The sequence below is a fragment of the Schistocerca cancellata genome, chromosome 4, assembly GCF_023864275.1.
Source record: "Schistocerca cancellata isolate TAMUIC-IGC-003103 chromosome 4, iqSchCanc2.1, whole genome shotgun sequence".
Taxonomy (NCBI): domain Eukaryota; kingdom Metazoa; phylum Arthropoda; class Insecta; order Orthoptera; family Acrididae; genus Schistocerca; species Schistocerca cancellata.
Window position 1 is genome coordinate 636180707 of NC_064629.1, and position 25211 is coordinate 636205917.

General features: G+C 41.8%; 1 protein-coding gene across 1 annotated transcript in view; it reads left to right on the forward strand.

The window, feature by feature from the left end:
• Positions 1 to 25211, forward strand: part of LOC126184357 (adhesion G protein-coupled receptor L4) — a 443528-nt gene that overhangs the window by 125211 nt on the left and 293106 nt on the right. Inside the window, exon 2 of the mRNA XM_049926737.1 lies at positions 10842 to 11015. Within this exon, the coding sequence (XP_049782694.1) occupies positions 10842 to 11015 (174 nt within the window). The remainder of the gene's footprint in view (positions 1 to 10841; positions 11016 to 25211) is intronic.

A 25211-nucleotide genomic window follows, 5' to 3' on the forward strand; every position in this document is an offset into this window, starting at 1 on the left:
TGCATAACACAAGTGTCTGGCGCTGTTGTTATATCGGTTACTGCTGCTACAGTGGCAGGTTATCAAGATTTAAGTGAGTTTGAACGTGGTGTTATAGTCGGCGCACAAGCGATGGGACACAGCATCTTCGAGGTAGCGAAGAAGTGCGTACCATTTCACGAGTGTACCGTGAATATCAAGAACCCCGAAAACATCAAATCTCCTACATTGCTGCGGCCGGAAAATAATCCTGCAAGAACGGGACCAACGACAACTGAAGAGAATCGTTCAGCGTGACAGATGTGCAATCCTTCCGCAAGTTGCTGCAGATTTCAGTGCTGGGCCATCAACCAGTTTCAGCGTGCTAACTGTTCAACGAAACATCATCGATATGGGCTTTCGGAGCCGAAAGCTTACTCGTGTAGCCTTGATGACACAAAGCTTTACTCCTCACATGGGCTCGTCAACGCCGACATTGGACTGTTGATGACCGGAAACATGTTGCCTGGTCTGATGAGTCTCGTTTCAAATTGAACCTAGCGGATGGACGTGTATGGGTATGGAGACAACCTCATGAATCCATGGACCCTGCACGTGAGCAGGGGACAGTTCAAGCAGGTGGAGGCACTGTAATGGTGTGGAGCGTGTGCAGTTGGAGTGATATGGGAAGCCTGATAGTCTAGATACGACTCTGACAGGTGACACGTACGTAAGCGTCCTGTCCGATCACCTGCATCTATTCATGTCCATTGTGCACTCCGACGGATTATGGCAATTCTAGCAGGACAGTGCGACACTCCACACGTCCAGAATTGCTACAGAGTGGCTCCAAGAACACTCTTCTGAGTTTAAAGACTTCCGCTGACCACCAAACTGCCCAGACATGAGCATTATTGAGCATATTTTGGATGCCTTGCAACGTGCTGTTCAGAAGAGATCTCCACCCCCTCGTACTCTCACCGATTTACGGACAGCCCTGCAGGATTCATGGTGTCAGTTCCCTCCAGCACTACGTCAAACGTTATTCGAGTGCATGCCAAGTCGTAGCGTGTCGTATCTGTCACACTCTCTCGCCTATGTTGTACTAATAAAAAACAAGCTACCCTTCTTCTTCTTGTGCTCGCGGTGCACCTATATGATATTAGGCAGGTCGTGTGACTAGGGCCTCCCGCCGAGTGCAAGTCTTTCGATTTGATGCCACTTCGGCGACTTGCGCGTCGATGGGGATGAAATTATGATGATTAGGACAACACAACACCCAGTCCCTGAGCGGAGAAAATCTCCGACCCAGCCAGGAATCGAACCCGGCCATTAGTATTGACATTCTGTCATGCTGATCACTCAGCTACCGGGGGCGGACGTTAGGCAGGTCTACCTGTTTTTTTGGCTCTTCTGTGTATTTCGCTTACACAATTAATCATACAGATTTACAGGTTGTAGATTCAACTAAATACCTAAGAATTGCAGCTACAAACGACAAATTGGAACTGTAATATAAAAAATGTTGTGCGGTTAGCGAACGAAACACTGTATTTTATTGGCAGAACACTTACAAATTCTAAAGAGACTGCATGCATTACACTTGTCCGTCATCTTCAGGAGTATTACTGCGCGGTATGGGGTCCTCACCAGATAGGTTAGAAGAAGGGTAGCTTGTTTTTTATTATTACGACATAGGCGAGAGAATGTGACAAACACGACAAGCTAGATAAGGTTTGCAATAATTAAAACAAAGGCGTATTTGTTTGCGACGAGAACTTTACACGAAATTTCGATCACCAAATTTCTCCTCCGAAAGCTAATTTCCTGATTGTCACCTACGTAGCGAGAAATGACACTTGAGGTAATACAAGGGAAATTACATCTCGCCCAAGAAGCTTTGTGTGTTTTTCCCCAGGGCCTATTTGCGAGTGCCAAACACCTAATTAGGAATTGCCGAGTAATCAGGTAGATATAGATGTTACTTAGTTTTATGTCAAGAATAAACGACATGTAACAAAAATAAGTTGTTAGCCTCAAATAGTGACTTTGTCTTATGAGAAAGTAACAAAATTAATGTAGTAAAATCTTAATACTTACACTATTTTGTTTGATAAAAGGTTTTAATCTGATCTGAAACTAATAGATTATCTTCTTACTGCTGTCGTACAAAAAATTTTAATGTATTTTCTAAAAACCTTTATCTGAAATTAGTACAGCCTAAAGGTAGCCGTACATATGTGAAGCTTAATGTTCATTTCCCATATGAGTTTCATTGCATGTGCCGTTTTTTTTCAGTTAACATACATACCCCGATGAGCCAAAAGACTGTGGGTTGGTCCACATTTGGAAAGTAATCCAGCACCGATTCGGCATACGTAGATTTGACAACAGTTTGGTAGCTTCCCGAAGGTACGTGGATTCTCAACCCGCGTCGGATTTATTGTCGGCAGCAGATAACACTCAGTCTGTGGACGCTTTTACCTAACACTCAGTCTGTGGACGCTTTTACATACCTGGAACTTTCTCTACAGGCTATCAGGACGCAAACACGGAACGCAAAAGTATCCTGTCTTAGATATAGCTTATAATTTTCTAGAATCCCTTTCCATTGTCGAGAGTTTCAGTTGTAACGCTATTGTAATCTTTGAACGTCGTATGACCAATTTAGAAACTGAATAACCTTGACGAATTAAAACATTATGACTAACCGCTTGACAGCGTTTTGGTCCACCATTGGAATTCACTGCAGTAGCGATTCTGCGTGTCATTGATTCTACTGGCCCTTGATAGGCTTTCGGAAGAATATGGCACTAGATGTCTACGCACAGATCAGGCGGCGCATGTAAATTACGGGCTGGTTGGTTGTGGGTGCGGAGATAGCGTCCAATAGCGTCCCAGATGTGTTCCGCCGGCTTCAGATCAGGCGAGTTTAGTGGCCAAGACATCAACTTAAGATGACTACCACGACCCTCAAACCACTGTAAAACAAATCAACTAAGTGCTTGGGGATTACAATTACGCCGGCCGGTGTGGCCGTGCGGTTAAAGGAGCTTCAGTCTGGAACCGCGTGACCGCTACGGTCGCAGGTTCGAATCCTGCCTCGGGCATGGATGTGTGTGATGTCCTTAGGTTAGTTAGGTTTAATTAGTTCTAAGTTGTAGGCGACTGATGACCTCAGAAGTTAAGTTGCATAGTGCTCAGAGCCATTTGAAACATTTTTTGATTACAACTACGAATAAATAAAATTGAAACTATCACATTGGTAATATTGTGGGGAAAGCGAACAAAAGACTGTAATTTATTTGTAGAATACTTAGAAAATCGAACAGGTCTAATAAAGAGGCTGCCTATAATACACTTTTTCGTCATATTCTGGAGTACTGCTACGTGGTATGAGATCCGCATTAGATAGGATTGACGGAGGACATCGAAAAAGTTCAAACAAGGGCAGTTCTTTTTTTGTTATCGCGGAATACGAGAGAGAGTACCACGGATATGATACTCAAATTGGGGTGGCAATCAGTAAAACAAAGGCGTTTTTCGTTGCGACAGAATCTTCTCATGAAATTTCGACCACCAACTTTGTTCTCCGAATGCGGAAATAATTTGTTAGCGCCCACCTACACAGCGAGAAATGATCATCATAATAAAATAAGAGAAATCGGAGCTCGCACGCAAAGGTTTAAGTGTTCGTCTTTCCCTCGCGCTGTCCGAGAGTCGAACGGTAGAGAAATAGCTTGAAGGTGGTTCAACGAATCCTCTGTAAATGTCGTTCGCAGAGTAATCATGTAGATGATGATTCTGGCCTTGTGACACGGACAGCTCTGCTGAAAAATGTAATCGCCACTGAGGAAGACATCAAGCATTAAGGCATGCAGGCGGTCCGCAGTAGTGTTCATATAGTCCACAGCTGTCACGAGCCTTCGATTAATACCACAGTTCCCCTTGAATCATAGGTGAATATTTCCATATCACATGCCTACGCCGGTGGTACGGTGCGTGTTTCGAGCAGCTGTTCGCCTTGACGACGGTATATCCGGACACTACTATCTACCTGGTGTCAGAAGGAATGTGATTCATCCGACCAGATGAAACGTTTCCGTTGATTCACGAGCCAATCGCGATGACCGTGGGCCCACTGCAATCATAACTGTAGATGCCACAGAGCCAACTTGGGTACACGTCATCGGTCGTTTGGTGCGGAACTCTATGTTCAACAATTTGCGCTGGGACGGTGTACTCTTAAACACTTGTGGTGGGCCATATCGTGAGATCTGCCACAAAACCCTTCCTTTTCTACTTCACTGAGCGAGTACAAATCCGACTTCCACGTTGTATGACGAAGCATTTGACGTCAAATACCTTATCGTCTACTCGTGATTTCACCGTCCTGCAACCACTGTCCATAAATACTCACGTCAGCAGCACGCGAACAGCCGACCAGCTCAGTTGTTACCGATGTACTGGTTCCCAGGCCCCTGCTGATAACAACCTGCCCCTTTTCGAAAATTTCCCAATTTTCGGCCCGTATCGTTTCCATACTGATTTCGCATTCATCTCTGCTCTGCTTATACGCCACCATGAGTCGTTCCATGTCGCGATAGGTAGTGGTTACAATGTTGTGGCTCATCAGTGTATTTTACCTCGGTGTGTCCATAATTTGGTCATTTGTTCGGTGTAATATTGTAAGTGGCTGAATAGTGAAGCTGCTAAAAGACAAAACTAGTATGTAAAAAAAAAAAAGAAAAACACCGTACAATCCATAAATACTGCTACGTATCGGATAGTGACAGTCAAGATCGTTTGCATTTAAGTTGCTTCGATTTATGCGGCACGTCTGAAACTTCTAGCGATCGGAGCAATACCTCGAATATCTGCTGATATTACGCTTTAACAACTGTTAGTGAAACGGTTTACGTGCTACCAAATGTGCCCTACTACAGACAGAGCTCTTAAGTGATAACTTTCATGTAAAGTCGACCCGACTGCCACGTTATGGATCTGTCATCGGCAGGCAACAAAAATTACGAGTGCTGAAAAGTAATGCCTCAGATTTTTTTATATGAAAACTCTTCACGTTTTAAAAAAAATCAACTTTCTTAGCATTCAGAAACTTTATTCTTCATGTCTACATACACTGCTGGCCATTAAAATTGCTACACCACGAAGATGACGCGAAATTTAACCGACAGGAAGAAGATGCTGTGATATGCAAATGATTAGCTTTTCAGAGCATTCACACAAGGATGGCGCCGGTGGCGACACCTACAACGTGCTGACATGAGGAAATGGCTCTAAGCACTATGGGACTTAACATCTGAGGACATCAATCCCCTAGACTTAGAATTATTTAAACCTAACTAACCTAAAGACATCACACACATCCATGCCCGAGGCAGGATTCTAACCTGCAACCATGACATGAGGAAGGTTTCCAACCGATTTCTCATACACAAACAACAGTTGACCGGCTTGCCTGGTGAAACGTTGTTGTGATGCCTCGTGTAAGGAGGAGAAATGCGTACCATCACGCTTCCGACTTTGATAAAGGTCGGATTGTAGCCTATCGCGATTGCGGTTTATCGTATCGCGACATTGCTGCTCGCGTTGGTCGAGATCCAATGACTGTTAGCAGAATATGGAATCGGTGGGTTCAGAAGGGTAATACGGAACGCCGTGCTGGGTTATAAAAATTAATACATCAATAAATAAAATAGATATATAGGTCTGTGGCCTTCAGGGATGACAGTTGCAGTGCTATGCTATCATCCAAGGCATCGTTTTTTGAAATCACATGAATCGTTTAAAAGTTGGTAATTTCAAGGTTTATTGAGAAAACATTCAGTCACTTACAATACTGAAAATATTATTGTTTCATTGGTTGCGTCTCAATTTTCTGAGATCGCAGATGTATTCAGATTTGTTTTACTATGGAACCGTGATTTATTATCGAATTTCTAATAGCTGTAAGTAGCCACATTTCACACTGTCTTAAACGTAGCTATTACTCAGGTACATATTCTGCACTTCGACCATTTGAACAACCGCCGTCCAAATTTTCCCTCTCTGGGATTACGCATGTCCGGCCACGTGCTAACCGCGTTTGTATCTGAGCTCGCTTGGAGCGGCCCAGCGGCCTCCTTGCCCCGTCAACTCACACTCAGATATGCAAGCAAATTCACCTCTCCTCAATACAAACAGTAGAAGGCCGAGTAGCTCACACAAATTAGTGTAACGGTACAATCTCAGGTACGCAACTGATTCATATGTCCAGTAAATTTGCATCGCTCATTGGTTCGCAGTCTAGGGTCGTATTCGAAATAAGCACGGTTCCGATGTCAGCCCTCCCACCCATTTGCTTCTAATGTACAAGACACGTTCTTTCAACCACACCACGGCCGTTTGCATTCCTCATTTTTGTTCAATTGAGGCCTTCAATGACCTTACCGTAGTACTTGTTAAACTATGAACAACCTTCCTTGTTCGCTGATAACCGCGCAGTTGAGCGCCCAACTGACCAAACCTTCCTTGTTTTCACCGTCGGCGTAAATTAGTAGTCGGTTGTTTTCGATAGTAACAAAACCATTAGGCCTCGTGTAGTATTGTGTAATTTACTGCAGAAATAACTATAGGAGATAAGTGTGACTAATACGATAGAAACGCTTGAAATGAGCGATAAATCTGTTTGAACCTCCTTACCAATTCCCCAAGAAGCCACCAGCGTTAAAATTTCAAAATTACAAAATTAGATCTAACGTCCCGTCAACACTTAGGTCATCAGAGACGGAGCACAAGCTCGGATTGTGTCAAGGATCAGGAAGGAAATCGGCCGTGTCCTTTCAAAGAAACCATCCCGGTATTCGACAGGAGCCATTTAGGGGAATCACGAAAAACCTAAATCCGTATGGCAGGACGAGGTTTGGAATCGTCGCTCTCCCGAACGCGAAAAATTTGGAAATTTGTGGTAAGGTCTTATGGGGCCAAACTGCTGAAGTCATCGATCTCTAAGCTTACACACTACTTAATCTAACTTAAACTAGCTTACGCTAAGGACGACAAACACACTCACGCAGGAGGGAGGACTCGAACCTCCGACGGGGGGAAAGTCGCGCGGACCGTGACAAGACGCCTCAGACAGCATGTCTACCCAGTGCGGCTCCCGAACGCGAATCCAGTGTGCTAAGCACTGCACTACCTCGGTCGGTGTTAAAACTGCTGACAGAAAAATATTGTGTGTTGGTTACTCGCCATTTGCGTATGTGTAAGGTCTAGAATGGGTTTATAGAAAATAGGAGTACCACACTGAAGAGCCAAAGAAATTGGTACACCTGCCTAATGTCGTGTAGGGCCCCCGCGAACACACAGAAGTGTCGCAACACGACGTGGCAAGGATTAGACTAACGTCTGAAGTACCGCTGGAGGGAACTGACACCATGAATCCTACACGGATGTCCATAAATCCGTAAGAGTACAGGGGGGTGGGGGTGGGGGTTGGTGGGGGTGGATATCTCTTTCCAGATACGCTCAATAATGTTCGCGTCTGGGGTGTTCGCTGGTCAGCGGAAGTGTTTAAACTCAGAAGAGTGTTGCTGGAGCCATTCTGTAGCAATTCTGGACGTGTGAGGTGTTGCATTGTCCTGCTGGTATTGCTCAAGTCCGTCGGAATGCACAATGTACATGGCTGCAGGTGATCATACAGGATGCTTACGTACGTGTCACCTGTCAGTTTCGAATCTAGACGAAGCAGAGGTCCCATATCACTTCAGCTGCACATGACCCACACCATGACAGAGAATCCACCAGCTTGAACAGTCCACTGCTGACATGCAGGGACCATGGATTCATGACGTTGTCACCATACCCGTACACGTCCATCCGCTAGATAGAATTAGAAACGAAACTTTTCAGACCAGGTAACATGTTTCCAGTCATCAACAGTCCAATGTCGGCGCTAACGGGCTCAGGCGTGGCGTAAAGCTTTGTGTCGTGCAGTCATCAAGGGTACACGAGTGGGTCTTTGGCTCCGAAAGCAGCGTTCCGTTGCACTTTTGTCACGTCGAAAGATTCTCTTCAGTCGTCGTTGGTCGCGTTCTTGCGGGATCATTTTCCAGCTGTCGGCGATTTGTTGTTTTACCGGATTCCTGATACTCAAGGTACACTCGTGAAATGGTCGTACTGGAAAATCGCCACTTCATCGATACTTCGGAGATGCTGTGTCTCGCCACTCGTGTGCCGGCTGTAACACTACGTTCAGACTCACTTCAATCTTGATAACCTGCCATTATAGCAGCAGCGACCGATCTAGCAGCTGCGCCAGACACTTGTGTTAATAGGCGTTGCCGAATGCAGCATCTTATTCACCCTGTTTACATACACTATGTCATCAAAAGTATCCGGACACCTGACTCAAAATTACTTAAAAGTTCGTGGCGCCCTCCATCGGTAACGCTGGAATTCAATCCGGTGTTGGCCCACCCTTAGCCTTGAGCACAGCTTCCACTCTCGCAGGAACACATTCAATCAGGTGCTGGAAGGTTACTTGGAGAATGGCAGCCCATACTTCACGGAGTGATGCACTGAGGAGAGGCATCGATGTCGGTCGGTGAGGCCTGGCACAAAGTCGGCGTTTCAATACATCCCAAAGGTGTTCTAGAGGATTCAGGTCAGGACTCTGTGCAGGCCAGTCCACTACAGGGAAATTATTGTCTCGTAACCACTCCGCCACAGGCAGTGCATTATAAACAGGTGCTCGATCGTGATGAAACATGCAATCGCTAACCCCGAATTGCTCTTCAACAGTCGGAAGCAAGAAGGTGCTTAAAACGTCAATGTAGACTTGTGCTGTGATAGTGCCACGCAAAACAACAAGTGGTGCAAACCTCCTCCATGAAAAACACGACTACACCATGACACCACCGCTTCCGAATTTTACTGTTGGCACTACACGCGCTGGCAGGTGACGTTCACCGGGCATTCGCCATATCCACACCCTGCCATCGGATCGCCACGTTATGTACCGTGATTCGTCACTCGACACAACGTTTTTCCACTGTTCAATCGTCCAATGTTTACGATCCTTACACCAGGCGAGACGTCGTTTGGCATTTATCGGCGTGATGTGTGGCCTATGAGCAGCCGCTCGACCATGAAATCAAAGTTTTTTCACCTCCCGTCTAACTGTCATAGTACTTGCAGTGGATCCTGATGCAGTTTCGAATTCCTGTGGGATGTTCTAGATGGATGTCTGCCTGTTACACATTACGACCCTCTTCAACTGTCGGCGGTCTCTGTCAGTCAACAGACAGGGCCGGCTTGTACGCTTTTGTGATGGACATACGTGTCCCGTCACGTTTCCACTTCACTGTCACATCCGAAACAGTGGACCTATGGATGTTTAGAACTATGAAAATCTCTCGTACAGACTTATGACACAAGTGACACCCAATCACCTGACCACATTCGAAGTCCGTGAGTTCCGCAGAGCGCCCCATTCTGCACTCTCACGATGTTTAATGATTACTGAGGTCGCTGATATGGAGTACCTGGCGGTAGGTGGCAGCAAAATACACCTAATATGAAAATCATATGTTTTTGGGTGTGTCCGAATACTTTTGATCATGTAGTGTATCTCTGTATGTGAATACGCATGCCTATACTAGTTTCTTTGGCACTTAAGTGTATGTTCTATGGATTTTACGTGCCATTCTCGTCAAAGAGAGTACAACTGGGTTTCACGAAATGTTCGCCAGATATCTGCACCTTGCATCTTAAGCAACGAATAAAAAGTTACACTACATATTGTTCAAGAAAGCTCACTCAAGCAATAACACGGAAAACACCTGTTGTAAGAAGCATTTGATAATGAATTTTCCTCCCATTCTTATTTAATGGCAAAAAATAGACGTGACCTCTTTGAGGATGTCCACATCGAAACTGATATCAGTGACCATGATGCAGTTGTGGCAACAATGATTACCGAAGTAGAAAGGGTAACTAAAAGAAGTAGAAAGATATATATTTTCAGTAAACTAGATAAAAAGCGGTAGTGTCATTCTTCAATGAAGAACTTGGAAATTTTAGCACAGCACGGAAGCATGTAGAGGAGCCATGCCTAAAGTTTAAAAGAATAGTTGACCATGTACTGGACAGTTATGTACGCACCACTACAGTTAGAAATGGGAAGGACCCCCCATGGTATACCGTCCAATAATGAAACTTTTAAAGAAACAGAGACTACTGCATAATACGTGTATAAGAAAACATTGAGCTACAGATATACAGATTCCGAATGAAACGTGTCTGGCTGTCTACTGTCTATAGAGCAGTGCGTGAAGCCTTCAATGACTGGGGCAGTAGAATTTTGTCGAATGATCTTTCGCAAAGTCCCAAGACATGCTGGTGGTATGTGAAGGCTGTTAGTGGCAACGAGGTTAGTATGGCACTCACTCGCGGATAAGGCAGGAATTGAAATTGAGGGAAGCAACCCAAAAGCAGGAATGCTTAGTGCAAATTTCAAATATTTCTTTACAAAGGGAAAAACAAGATAACTGCCCAGATTTAATCCTCGTACCATCTACGTAATTGTTTAACCCGAGAGGTGGACACTGTTAGTATTAATGGAACCTTGTCCTTCATAGCAGTAATATGAAACCGTGTTGCAAATCAGATTCTAATGTCGACGTAGTACCTACAACTCAGTCAAACCAACTGTGAACATTAGCCTAGGTGAAGTACAGTGCCAAAACCTAAAAGGACCCCTAGCGGTGCACCTTTGACATTTACGTCATATAGGAGAAGTGTTTCTTTCAATCACCTCTAATAACTCAACAAGTTTTTTTGCACCTGTATTTCTGTCTCAAATCTGATACTGTGTTTGGGAGACATAATTACACACATTTTCTCATTCTTCGGTTACAGGAAGTCAAAGTAAATCAGAAGAATCCAGTCAGAGAGAATGAAGAGTTCATCGTATCCTGTATCGCCCAGGGCTCCTCTCACATGACATTCACCTGGTTCAAGGATGGTGTATTTGTTAACCATAGCAAGTCCATCAGGTAAGTTAATCATACAGTCTCCAAAACAGACTAAATTCATGACTGTAGTATAGTATCAATCTAATTTTGTTTCAGAATGACATAATTTTCTTTGGAGATACAATAAATACGACAAAAGAAATAGAATAAAGATAACAAACGTCGGACAATAACCGCACAAGGAGAAAAGCGGGAGTACTGGATTGTGCAAAATAGTGGGAACTTAGGTTACTGGGGCAGGAAGATAAAACTGGAGATTACTTTGGGCAAAGTGAATGAAGTAACTTTTTTTAGTCATTGTGCTGCATTCGAGTTTGTAGCTTCAAATAGCGTATTATATACAAAAGATAATCGAACGGTAATATTGTGTCAGTGATAGATATTAACTCTCATAATGAACGAAAGTTGTAGAGAGTTACAGGTTCTGAAGAACTGTGCCATATTAAAACAAAAATGCTTTGTTTCTGAGCATTCGAATCAAAGATGTTATCTCTACAAAAATGCAGTAACAATTCATCCCTAACTGGCTTACTTCCATCTTATCACAGTTGTGAAATATATTTATAGTACATATCTGACGCGGGGAAACAGACAATATTACATTTTGTTCGGCTCACAGTTATTGACGTGAAACGGCTTGTTTCAGTATCATACAGTATAAGGCGTTTTTCTGGTCCTATTCAACTGTGTTATTATTATTTAGTTTCACAATTTTCGCTAGTACAATAAGAGCTCTAGTTGGCTCAAACAGTGATGCATTTCGAGTTGAAATTAACCAAAGAAGTTGGTCCACATTTGTGCATGGTAACTCCCTCCCGACAGGTCTCGATCAAAAGGGTTCATAAATCCAAATAATTAGTTTTTAAATGCTTATATGTAGAAGATTCTCTGCCTGCAGAAACGTTGTGAGACTAGTCCGGAGTTTTCCTGGCAATAATATCATCTTGCTTCTAAAGCATAGTTAGTCGATTTTATAGTGCATTACGAAAGGAAACTGCAGCTTTAATCAGCGCATGTACGGCGTCGAAACAAGAGAGAAGAGGAGTCATCCACTAGATGGAAATGAAGAAAGCTGCGCAAAAAAATTCATCGTGAATCTAGATTAAATGAGTATTTCGAATATCTAAAAAAATGCAACAAAAGCTGCAGCAAACGATACAATTGGTTTCTCACAGCATGAAACTGAGCGAGGTGGCGCAGCTATTAGCACAGTGTGCTCAAATTCTGAAGGACGACCGTTCAGATCCGTGTCCGGCCGTCCGGATTCTCCCTAAACGCTCGGATTAAATGCCTTCCTTTGAAAGGGCACGTCCGGTTTCCTTGATGATGATGAGATGATGTTTGGTTTGTGGGGCGCTCAACTGCGTGGTTTCCTTGACACAGACCGAGCTTGTGCTCAGTGTGTAATGACCTTGATGTCGATGGGACGTTAAACCCTGATGTTCCTTCCTTCTTTCACAAAATGAACCCACGAAACCATGAGTAAACGAACACACAATAGGTTCAAATGGCTCTGAGCACTATGGGACTCAACTTCTGAGGTCATTAGTCCCCTAGAACTTAGAACTAGTTAAACCTAACTAACCTAAGGACATCACAAACATCCATGCCCGAGGCAGGATTCGAACCTGCGACCGTAGCGGTCTTGCGGTTCCAGACTGCAGCGCCTTTAACCGCACGGCCACTTCGGCCGGCGAACACACAATAGCATTAACAGAATGATCACACAATACCATTAAAGAACAACGAAGAAAGTGCGAAGTAAAACATTAATCATAATACAACAGGTGAATTACCTTAATTGACAGAGACGCAAAAAGCTAAAGGAGAATGTCTGAAAGCTATATGTGACACAATTGGCCATAACTACGAGAAATGAAAAGTAGAAAAGGAACATAATCAGATGTATAAGCATTCTGGAAAACTAAAACAACACAGGAATTCAGTCCGCTGCAAGGAGGGAACTGTTCTTAAGTAAATGAGGATATAGCTAACAAATGGAAACAGTATGTTATGGGGAGACGGTGGCAGAAATAATGAAAAATTTACAAACTATTTTTATTTGCTTATTTGATAGTAAATATAATTGAGATTATTATCCCAAATTTTTTCCTTGAAATTCGAACTATAAATGGCATTAAAAAATTAAAACCCTAAGCCCGCTTTTCAATGTACCAAATGGAGGAAAAATTTTATTGCAGAATTTGGCCTGTGAACCTAGAAAATATAGCTTTGTATACATAACAGCAGTGTTGTAAAGAAGGCTCTGGAGCCATTTTCTGGTTCAATCAGTGTGGTATAGAAGGCTGTGGATTGTTGTAAACAAGTTTTGTGCTGTTCAGTGGAATTCGAGTGACACTTGATTTATTGTGCCATTCTTTGTGCAAGGTTGAATCTGTTGATCTCTTTTTACAATTCCTAGGCCTGGTAAACTATTTAAAAGATATAGTAAGTCCCATATTTCCAATATAAAGCGAAAAACTGACATTGAGGTTAGGCCTGCAGATGAAAACATTAGCTTGCCTCCAAGTGCATCTAAAATAAAACTTGGGACAGGGATTGTGTCAGAAGAAACAAATCATGACAGAAATACAGGTTTCAGAATTGTGGATCTGGAAATGGTGGCAGAAGCACTTAGAAAAGCCTGCAAGTGCTCTGTTTGTGGAGGAAATGTGGATTTGGTTGATGATGGAAAGAGAGAAGGTTTGGTTTGCACATTGCACATTTTGTGTCAAAACTGTGATGCTGACAGACCATTCAAGACATCAAAGGTCAGTAATAGAATAGGGATTGGAAGAGATGGTGGAAACCTTTTATGTGGTATTATGAACATGCCTGGTCCTCCCCCAAAATTTTTTGCAATGAATACTGCTCTCCTCAATGCAGTTGCAGAAGTAAGTGAAGAGAGCATGAAAATGGCAGTCGTGGGGGCAATTCAAGAAAATTGTGAAGCAACTAATAGCAATGATATAGCAGTTTCCTGTGACAGTTCCTGGATGAAGAGGCAGCAAACTTCATTGCATGGAGTTTCAACAATCATTAGTGTCGGCACTGGAAAAGTATTAGACTTAGAGGTGATGTCTAAATATTGTTCTGCATGTTCCCTGCACAAGAAATATATTGATTCAGGTAAAGAAACAGAATGGCAAGAAGCCCATAAAGCTGTTCTTAGCAGAAATTATGCAGGCCGTAGTGGTGGGATGGAATCTGCAGGTATGAAATTCATTTTCCATAGATCTTTGCAAAAGTATGGAGTAAGATACGTACTGTATTTAGGAGATGGAGACCCCAGTGCTTTCAATAATGTAGTTCAAAGTCAGCCCTATGGAAAAGATTGCACTATTGAGAAACTGGAGTGCTTAGGCCATATTCAGAAGAGGATGGGTAGACGACTCCGAAGACTTGTTGCAGACAATAAAGGCAAGCCACTAGAGGATGGGAAGCCACTGGGAGGTAAAAACAGACTAACAAAGAAGAGAATTGACAGCCTACAAGTCTATTATGGTGCTGCAATTAGAAGTAACCTCACAAGCCAGGACAGTATGAGGAAAGCAGTATGAGCCATTTGGTTTCATTACTTGTCGACACACACTACACCTCAAAATGACCTCTGTTCTAATGAATGGTGCAAAATTTGAAAAGTAAGGAAAGTGGGGAAGCTTATACCCATAAAAATAACCTTCCTTATGAGGTTTCAATGGCCATTAAACCAACGTTTAGAGCACTGGCATCACCAGAACTGCTAGAAAAATGTCTGCATGGGAAAACACAGAACCCAAATGAAAATTTCAGTGCTCTTATTTAGAATAGATGTCCAAAGACTGTTTCCAATTTGGTGGTGAAGATTTCTGCTTTGGAAGCTGCAGCAGTGTTTAATGATGGGAATGTGGCAAGACTTCACATCCTCAGCAAGTTGGGCGTTACACCCGGAGTCTTCACTGAGCAGATACTGCAGATCATCGATAAGCAAAGAATCGCGAAGGTGGAGACTTCAGTCCAGAACATACAAAAAATTGCTAGGCAAAGGAGCAGAGAAGCTAAAAGATATGTAGAGGATGATGAGGAAGATAGGGAATATGGATGTGGGCAGTTTTAGCAAAGGTATGATAGATTTTTTTTTTTTTTTACATTTCATCCAAACTTTAAAATGATTTTTCTGCAACTTAAGGTTTTCTGCTTTCAGGAAGACATATATCAGAAACTACTGGAAGGATTGCAATGACATTTGGCACACCTATTCTTTTACTTTGAAGCAATATTTAAGTGGAACAATATTTTAATCGAGATATTATACAGCGTTTTGTGGTTGATAATATATTGAAACGTTTGCTTGTAAAAATTTTTTGAATCCAAGGTATCACAGAAAATAATAGCAGTAATTTACAAGAAGTTACTGCTCTTAATTGTGCACCTATTACTGTAGATTATTTTACAATTAAAAAAATTTGCCTCGAAATTATGAAAAAGTGTACCTTAAAATAATAATGCAATAAAAAAGTTCAAAATTATCTCACCGCATTAGATTCTTATTACAAATTCTTATTTTTTTAAAAAATCATGTTAGATCTCTATACATAAGTGTGCAAAATTTCAATGAGATTGAACAAAAATGGCAAAGATATGGATTTACAAAAATATCAGTGCAAGACTGCCACCGTTTCCCCTTAATGCGTTTTATTATGAGCCAGGACAATTAAGTGAAACACAAGAAGAAAAAGTAAAAAACATGGAAATTTGGCCAGAAGTTACAAAAAGAAAAATTCTAAAGAACGTTAATTGACCTAAAAGAAAGGTTTAGCGGTACTGGTAATATGCAAAGTGAAATGATTAATCATTAGACCCAGAAACACACAACATTAACGTGACCACCTCCTATGTTCGACATCAAATTCAAATAACACTTACGGGCAGGTGGCATCAATAGCAGTGGAAGGTATATGAAGCGTGTTGGAGAACGTGGGAAACAGTACGGTCGTTCTCATAATGCCGAAACGGAGCGATTTATCTGACGTCCTAAAGGGAATTATCATGACCTTCGCGCCAAGAGTAGAAGCATCTCTGAAACGGTTAAGGATACAGGGTACTTACAAAGGGTGGAAAAATCGAAATTTTTTATGACTATTAAATTCTATAGTCTTTCCTGATTACATTGATATATACATTATAGGGTTTCAAATGAAAAATGGCCTATATATATCATATTTTAGAGTTACGGTCATGTGTGCCACCACGCCCCCCTTATTTCTGTTGCAGAAACCAGTATTATTTCGAAAAGAACTGTGAACTTTCTGTTTCCAGCGATTATACCTATGATACATTGTATATGTTGGTAACAGTGCAGGTTTCTAGCGTCTGTAAATGATTATCTTTGCTAGTACTTACTTTTGTTTCGCTGAAGCAGTTTTTTCTCGTGTTACTGAACGTTTGTTGCCCAAGTGCTACATATATTTGTGGAAGTACATATCGTTTAGTGTGCAATAAATACGAACTATGCCACACACCAAGAAATTCAATATAAGGAAATTCCGTGGTAACCACTTCCAAACAAAGAAAGTCACATTGTTGAATGTAGCCTACGTATCAGTTCTTCAGGGAAGAAACTCCCACATGGCACGTCTCCTGGTGATTCAAATTTTTATTTTAACAATGATGCTGTTTGTAGTGAATTTGTTGTTCTTGATGTGGGCATCTGATCTTTTTCGATAAAGGAAGTGGCGAAATGTAAACAATGTGATGGTGAAGGCTATCTGGAAGTAACTGAACAACAAAGCAGTAGGGAGAGTTTAGCGCCAAAATTAATTCTGTGTAGATCCTGCAATAAATCTACCTCGAAAATGATTTCGAACATTGTCCATAATTCATATGATGTGAATTTGAAGTTAGTGTATGCAATGCGTGCAACAGGAAAAGAAGAAAAGTCCGCTCAAACGTTTTGTGGTTTGATGGCCTTTCCTCCTCGTCCCAGTAGGTTCAGAAAGTACTTAAAAATACTTTTAGGAGCCTTGACGTTTATGTCTAAAGCATCTATGAAACGTGCAGTAGAAGAAACTGGAACCAGGGACATTGCTGTTGCACTTGATGGGACATGGCAATGTCATAGACATCGTTCCTTCAATAGTGTTGTAAGTGCTACTTCTCTGGAGAATGGAAAAGTTGCTGATGTTGAGTGCTTATCTAACTACTGCCAAACCTGCCATGGTAACACCGAAGGGCATATTGAACATTAGTGTTCTAAGAATTATGATGGTTACAGTGGAGGTATGGAGTGTGATGGAGCTCTAAAAATATTTCAGAGGTCGGTGCCCATTTATAACGTTAGATATACGAAGTACCTAGGCGATGGGGACTCTAAAGCTTTCAATAAAATTAAGTTCAATGTTTATGGTGTTTATGGAGTGTTGTGGACATGTGCAAAAGAGGATGGGTGCTAGATTGAGGAAGCTACGAAGAGAAATGAAAGGAAAGTTGTTACCTGACGAAATCTCTGTCTGACCGAGGCAGACTGACAGAAGCTTAAATAGACCTCCTTCAGAGTTATTATGGACTGGCCATTAGACAAACTGCACCTCTGAATGATGTTACAGCAATGAGAAAAGCTGTATGGGCTACCTACTTTCGTAAGTTGTCCAAAGATGACCACCCTGTTCACGAACTTGGTCTCCTTAAAATGTGTAACGTTGGATTAAATGGTACCTCAATTTGAGGAAGCATTTTGGAAAAATAACTGCATCATTTTCTGTGTAATCTTTTTAATAACCCTAAGCAGGTTTAGAAATATTCAGAATACTTCTAATTTGCTTAGAAAGTGTGCTGCATTGCCTGATATCAACAAAAAATCTGTAAAACATATAGATTATAAACTATGCCTGAAAGAAATAGGTGTTGATTTTTACATAATATTGAGCCAGAAAAGTACCCTGTAGCCTTAAATTTGTAAACTGCTCACGTGCTACCGTGATTAAAGTATACAGTGCATGGCAAAATGGCGCTATCCAAAACCGACGCTGAGGAAACTTTGGTGCACCATGGGCCATAGATGACAGGGCTGAACGCCAGCTGCAAGGATGTGAACGGGAGAAAAGATATGTAACTGTTGAGCAACAGACTGCCCAGAAAAACAAAGGGGTTACCAACAGTGACTCTTCAACGACCATTCAGTGAACGTTGCTGCTTACTGGGCCACCGCTGCAGGCACCGGGTTGATGCACACATACTGACTACTGTCCATAAGCGACGAAGGTTGGAATTTGCACACCAGTATCGCAACTGGACGTCCACTGAGTGGCCTTTTCAGATGGCCGTTGGCGTGCACGGCATGAAACATCTGCAAGCAAACACACTACCAAATTCGTCGGAAGGGTCCAGGCCAGAGGCGTTCTCTGGGTGATCTCCTTCTGAATGGAAGGCACTATTGTATCAACGTAAGTATGCATTTATCCATGGGGACCACGTCGACCCCTATATGCAGCCTGTTTTTTCTCGGCACAATGGCATCTGCCAGCAGGATAACGCAACATGTCACAGCTCGCAGTGTACGTTCGTGGTTCAAAGAGCATCAGGATGAGCTTACCGTATCCCTCTGGCCACTAAACTACGCTGATTTAAACCCAGTCGAGGGTCTCTGTAACCATTATGATATGGCTGTCCGCGCCATGGGTCCTCAAAAGAGAAACCTGGTGCAGCTGGCCACGGCACTAGAGATGGCCTGCTTCTACATCCCTGTCGGTACCTTCTGGGATCTCACTGACTCTCTTCCTTCACAATGACCCCAAAAGAAGAACAAAACATATACACGTGAAGTACTCTACCTCACACTTCGAAAATATTAGCAAGAATGATACACAGGCACATTAAGAACAAAATTAAAAACAATTTACCTGAAGTCCAGTTTGACTTCCGAGAGGACAAAGGGACAAGAGGACACATCCTATGCCTTCCCAGCGTAATTGAAAAATCAGGAACGCATTCGACTCTGTTAACTTGAAGAAATTAATGGAAATTTTAAAAATGATTAAACTAGACTATAGTGACAAAAGGATAGGTAAAGAACTATACAAAGATGTGTAGCAAAATGGGAATAAAGACAACTAATAAACATGAAATCGAGAATTCTTAAGGCGTTAGACAAGGATGCAATCTGTCTCCATCCCTGTTCAATGTCCACGTAGAACATGCAATAAAAGAATCGAAAGAATAGTATAAATGTGTCAGAATAAATAGAAAAAGAATACATAATCTTAGTTCGCAGGACAACATAGCTCTGATAGCCCACGAGAAAAGATTTTTTAAAATATCTTAGGATTTATGTATTAAGTACTAAGGGGTGAGTACGAAATGGCAATTAAAAAAGGTGAATATATTCTTGTGCTCTGAGGAATCAAAAGAAGTAAACATTGAAATTAGAACAAATAAAGTAACACAAACCAGATCATACAAGTATTAAGAAAATAAGAAAACCGAAGACAGATGAAGCAAAGATGACACAAAACAAAGAAATAGATAAGATAAAGTAATGTTCATAAAATACATGAAACTCCTTTACATATATAAATACTGAAGTGAGGAAAAAGGTGATTTGGACCTGCATTAGAAGCATAGCACATTATGTCTGAGAAACATGGACAATAGACAAAAATGAAATGAAATCTCTTGAAGCATTTGTGATACGGTGCATGAGACACCTGTTAAAGATAAAGTGACAGATAAAACTAGCAGTCAAGAACTTCTGCAAGGAATTGACGAAAACATTCATTTAGGAGACTAACAAAGTGAAGACGGCATGAATGAATTGACCATATAATACGAGACAACCAGTTCCTTATAAATTTCGCAGAAGAAACATCACAAGGAAAGATATCCCGAGGAAGTCCACGACTGGTCTTTTGAAGAAGATATATATAATACAGGACTCCCTAATTATCCAGAAATGATTAAATTAGCTTCCAATAGATTAGGGAGAAAAGTATCCAACCAATGGAAAGACTCCAGAATGAAGGTAGGAGATGAGGTACTGACGGAAGTAAAGCTGTTACGTCGGGTCGTGAGTCATGCGTGGATACCTCAAACGGGGAGCACTTTCCCGCGAAAGGAAAAGGTCCCTCTTTTGAGCCCAGTCCCGCACACAAGTTTTGGTCAACAACTGAAAATTTAACGGATTTCTGAAAAAAATCTTTCCAGATTATATCAACTTTCAAGTAGAGAATTAGAAACTAAATTCTAAAAACTAGATTCAGGACTGGTATCGACTTCCATCTGAAGGACAAGCTAATGGAGACTGCTGCATGGCCCAAACATTTGTTGTAATAAGTCGTTTTTTATTCCGGAGTGGAACCAAGGTCCCATTAAAATGGACTCTGAAATTAAAAACAAGTGCCACGAATTATCATACAGAAATGGTACTAACTAGTTCTGACATTAATGTGCCATTAGCTATACCAAGTGTTGACGTGCAGTGGTTAAGAAGAGAAGTGGATCATTCTTTTTAGAAGAAGCGAAACCAGATGTTTTACGAGTATATACCTGTGAGCACCAGTTGACTGAAGGAGAAGATGACTGTTACCGATCTATTGAATATCTGTATATGGTAAGCGAATGGTATAGAAGTACTACAGCTCACGGTAGTGTGTACTATTGTGCAAATAACAATCTTAGGATAAAGGAAACCGATTTAAAAAAAAAAAAAACTTTTGTGCAGACCTGGATATTGAACTGGCTGCAATAGTGTTAACAAAATATTGATCTCATAGTTATCTCCGTGTACAGCTCTTCAGATGGTAAATTTCTACATCTGTATCTACATCTACATGATTGCTCTGTAGTTCACGATTAAGTACCTGTCGGAGGTTTCATCGAACACCTTTACGCTACTGCTACTTCTCTACCAATCGACTCCCGAACAGCGAGCGCGGAAAAGCAACACTTAAATCTTTCCGTGCGAGTTCTGATTCATCTTATTTTATTATGATGATCATTTCTCTCTGTGTAGATGGGTGCCAACAAAATATTTTCACACTCTGAGAAGAAAGTTGGTGATTGAAATTTCATTAGAACGTCCTGCCGCAGCGAATGTTTGTTTAACGACCGCCACCCCAAATCGTGCATCATACTCGTGGCACTCTCTTCCCTGTTTCGAGATAATACAAAACGAGCTGCCCTTCTTTGAACTTTTCGATGTCCTCCATCAATCCTATCTGATGCGGATCCCACACAGTTCAGCATTTCTCCAGAACAGGGTGGAGAGAGTGATATAACCAGTTTCTTTAGTAGACCTGTTACATTTTCTAAGAGTTCTGCCAATAAATCGCGGTCTTTGGTTTGATTTTTCCACAACATTATCTTTGTGATCGTTCCAACTTAAGTTGTTCGTAATTTTAATCCCTAAGAATTTAAATGAGTGGATGACTCCACATTTTTCGTGATTTAGAGTGAACTGCCGCTTTTTTCACCATATATATATATATATTGTCTAAATCATTTTGCACTTCGCTTTGATCATCTGATGACTTTACATGATGGTAAATGGTAGCGTCACCTGCGAAGAATCTAAGAGGTTTGCCCAGATAGTCTCCTAAATCTTTTATGTAGATCAGGAATAACAGGGGGCCTGCAATAATGGTTCAAATGGCTCTGAGCACTATGGGACTTAACATCTGAGGTCATCAGTCCCCTAGAACTTAGAACTACTTGAACCTAACTAACCTAAGGACATTACACTCATCCATGCCCGAGGCAGGATTCGAACATGCGACCGTAGCGGTCGCGCGGTTCCAGACTGAAGCACCTAGAATCGCTCGGCCACACCGGCCGGCGGGCCTATAATACTTCCTTGGGAAACGTCAGGTATTACTTCTGTCTTACTCGCTGACTTCCCCTCAGTTATTACGGACTGTGACCTTTCTGGCAGAAAATCACTAATCCAGTCACACAACTGTGACAGTAGTCCATATGCGCGCAATTTAATTGGAAGTCGCTTGTGCTAAAAATATGGAATCAGTTTTCCGTCCCCTGACGGTAGCACTCATTCTTTCGTGAGAATAAAGAGTTAGTTATGTTTCACAAGAACGATTTCTGAATCCGTCTTGACTATTTGTAAGTAAGTCTTTTTTCCGAGGTGATTCATAATTTTTGAGCACTGTATATGTTCCAAAATCCTGCAGAAAATCGACGTTACTGACGTGGATCTATAACACAACGGCTTACTCGTGTTTCGTTTCTTGGATATTGGTGTGACTTGTGTAACTTTACAGTATTCGGGTACGGATCTTTCTACAAGCGCGCGGATGTGTATCATTGCTAGGTATGGAGCTATTGTATCAGCATACTTTGAAAGGAACCTGACTGGTACTGTTCGAGAAGCCTTGCCTTTCTTAAGTGTTTTAATCTTGTTTCGCTGTACCGAGGATATCTACTCGTAAGTTAGTCATGATGGCAGTCGTTCTTGATTCGAATTCTGTAGTATTTACTTCACCTTTTTTGCGAAGGAATTTCGGAAAACTGTGTTCTGTAACCCTGCTTTAGTGGCACTGTCATCAATAACATCACCATTGTTATCGCGCAGTGAAGGTATGGATTGCGACTTGCCACTGGTGTACTTTACATGCGACCAGAATCTCTTAGGGTTTTCTGCCAGATTTCGAGGAAGTGTATCATTGTGGAAACTATTAAAAGCATCTCGCATTGAAGTCCGCGCTAAATTTCCAGCTCCTGTAAAGCTTTGCCAATCTTGAGGATTTTACGATCTTTTAAATTTGGCACGCTTTTTTCATTGCTTCTGCAGTAGTGTTCTGACCTGTTTTGTGTACCATGGGGGGTCAGTACCATCTCTCATTAATTTATTTGGTACATATCTGTCAACTGCCGTCGATACTGTTTCTTTGAATTCAAACGATACCTCTGCTATATTTACATAGTCAGAGTGGAAGGAGTATAGAGTGTCTGTTAGGAAGATGTAGAGCGAATTTATATCTACTTTTTTCAATAGATCTATTTTGCTTTTAATTTTGGTGAGTTTGGATGTTACGGTATTCAATCTAGCTACAACAACCTCGAGGCCACTAATCCCTGTGTCTGTCATGATGCTTCTTATGTGGCCAAGGTTACTTGTTGATGAGAGATCAAGTATGTCTTCGCAACAATTTACGCTTCTAGTGAGCTCCTGAACTACTTGTTCACAATAATGTTCTTAGAAGGCATTCAGTACGATTTCGGAAGACGTATTATGCCTAATACCGACGTGAAACATGCATTTTCACCAACATATAAAGGGTAGACTGAATTCACCACCAAATATAATTGCATGAGTGGGGTACCTATTTAAAATCACACTCAAGTTTTCTTTGAAATGTTCAGTAACAGCATCATCAGAGTCTGGAGTTCGGTTAAAGGAACCAATTATTAATTTATTCCGGTTGTCAAATAAAGCCTCTACCTATCCTACAAGGTAAAATACTTTTCACAACAGTAAAAACTTTAACACTAATTATATTTAATCCATCCATTCTGAACATTGTTAGATCCTTTGTAAAAATTTAAGCTGTACTTATATTCGGCTTTAGCCAACTTTCCGTACTCATAATGATTTGAGGTTCGGCGCTTTCTGTTAGCGCTCCGAACTCTGGTTCTTTTCCAACACAACTACGGCAGATGTGACTTTTCATGCTTTTACGAACAGACGGTAATTTTATCCACAGCGTCATATTTCTGGGACTGTGTTATTAAGGAGGCCATACATATCCGCACGGCGGACAATCTTATCAACAGGGATGCAGGTTTTCAACTGAGCGCCGCCTGGAATCCAGCACTGGCTGCCATTAAATCAAAAACAGGGAAAACAAGAGCTTCCGTTTCCTCAAGTGACGCAACGCGAAGCTGAGATTTAGTTCAGACTTTAACCGCAGGAGCGTCCGATAGCACAGTCATTGCTCATAGCGCACGCGCGGATGGCCTTTCTGCGGCTTCCAGCAGTCGGCATCAGGATTGCCACTTCCCTCCAACGATGAGCGTCTTCCCGCGCACGCATATTACCTGCTCCCGGCATGATAAATTCCGACGCCGCCTCACGATTATAATCAGTCGCGCCTTGCAGCAGTGACAGCAGCAGCTACCACCACCTGATGATGCTGAGCAGTTGCGTCGAAGAAATATTGTGCGATTTACACAATACGATCCGGTGGCAAACCCGAGAAGCGTATTTACAACTACGGCAGTTTAAAACTACAATATTGGTTGATCCTATGTCTACCCTCTTCCTGTGTTCGTCCTCATCTTTTGAAACTAAAGCCCTCTCTGCCTTTGAAAACTTTATTGCATGGATGGAGAACTGTTTATCTTACCCTACCAGACAAAATATAAAACTGCACTAGGTGGCGACATCAACACATATAGTGATGGTGGAAGTACCTAGAGGGAGAGTCTCTATGAGCTTAGTAAACGGGTATCGGCTGTTTGTAGCAAAGCAAGTCTCAACGAGAGATAATGACAGTCTAGACACGGTTATCATCAGTCTCAATACCTGGGATCATAATATCAGTGTAGATGAACCAGTGATTGCAAATCACAGCACGTTAGTAATGGAACTCAGTATAAAGAGCAAGACTAAATTGCAATCAAATGCATGGCGTTCATATTACACATTCAGTAGAAGGATTATTGAGGAAGAGAGACAAAATGACCCGAAAACAGGACTGTCTGGTGTAAACTGGCAGCAGAAAAATTGTAGAAATGCGTGCCAGTGACTCATTTGAATGACAGTTCCAAACCTTGAGGCCGGAATTTGATGACATGTTCACAGCAGTCTCCAATAGTAATCTTTAAGAATTCTCTAGGCAAATCACAAGTAAGGGAAAAAACCTGCTAAAAGTAAGGTGTGGTATACGAGTACACCTAAGCTAGATAAAATGCATTGTCATTAGGCACAGGGACCGTATGAAGACAGTTTTATGTCTCCCATCTAAAGATCTGCTTCATTGTAGCTACGTAAGAGCCAAGATAGTTTGCAAAAAGGGAGAGGAAAACCCAGAAAAGAAATACAATGACAGTTTTATTAAAGAGGCTCATAATCCATCTAAAAAAGCTTGGAATCTGGTAAATGCGCACAGGAAGAAGCATATCTCCACCTTAAATTCGTCTCGTTCTGGTATATTCAATAAGTACTTTGTTAGGATACTGAAAAACACTGCCGGTCGCAGTGGCTGAGCAGTTCTAGGCGCTTCAGTCTGG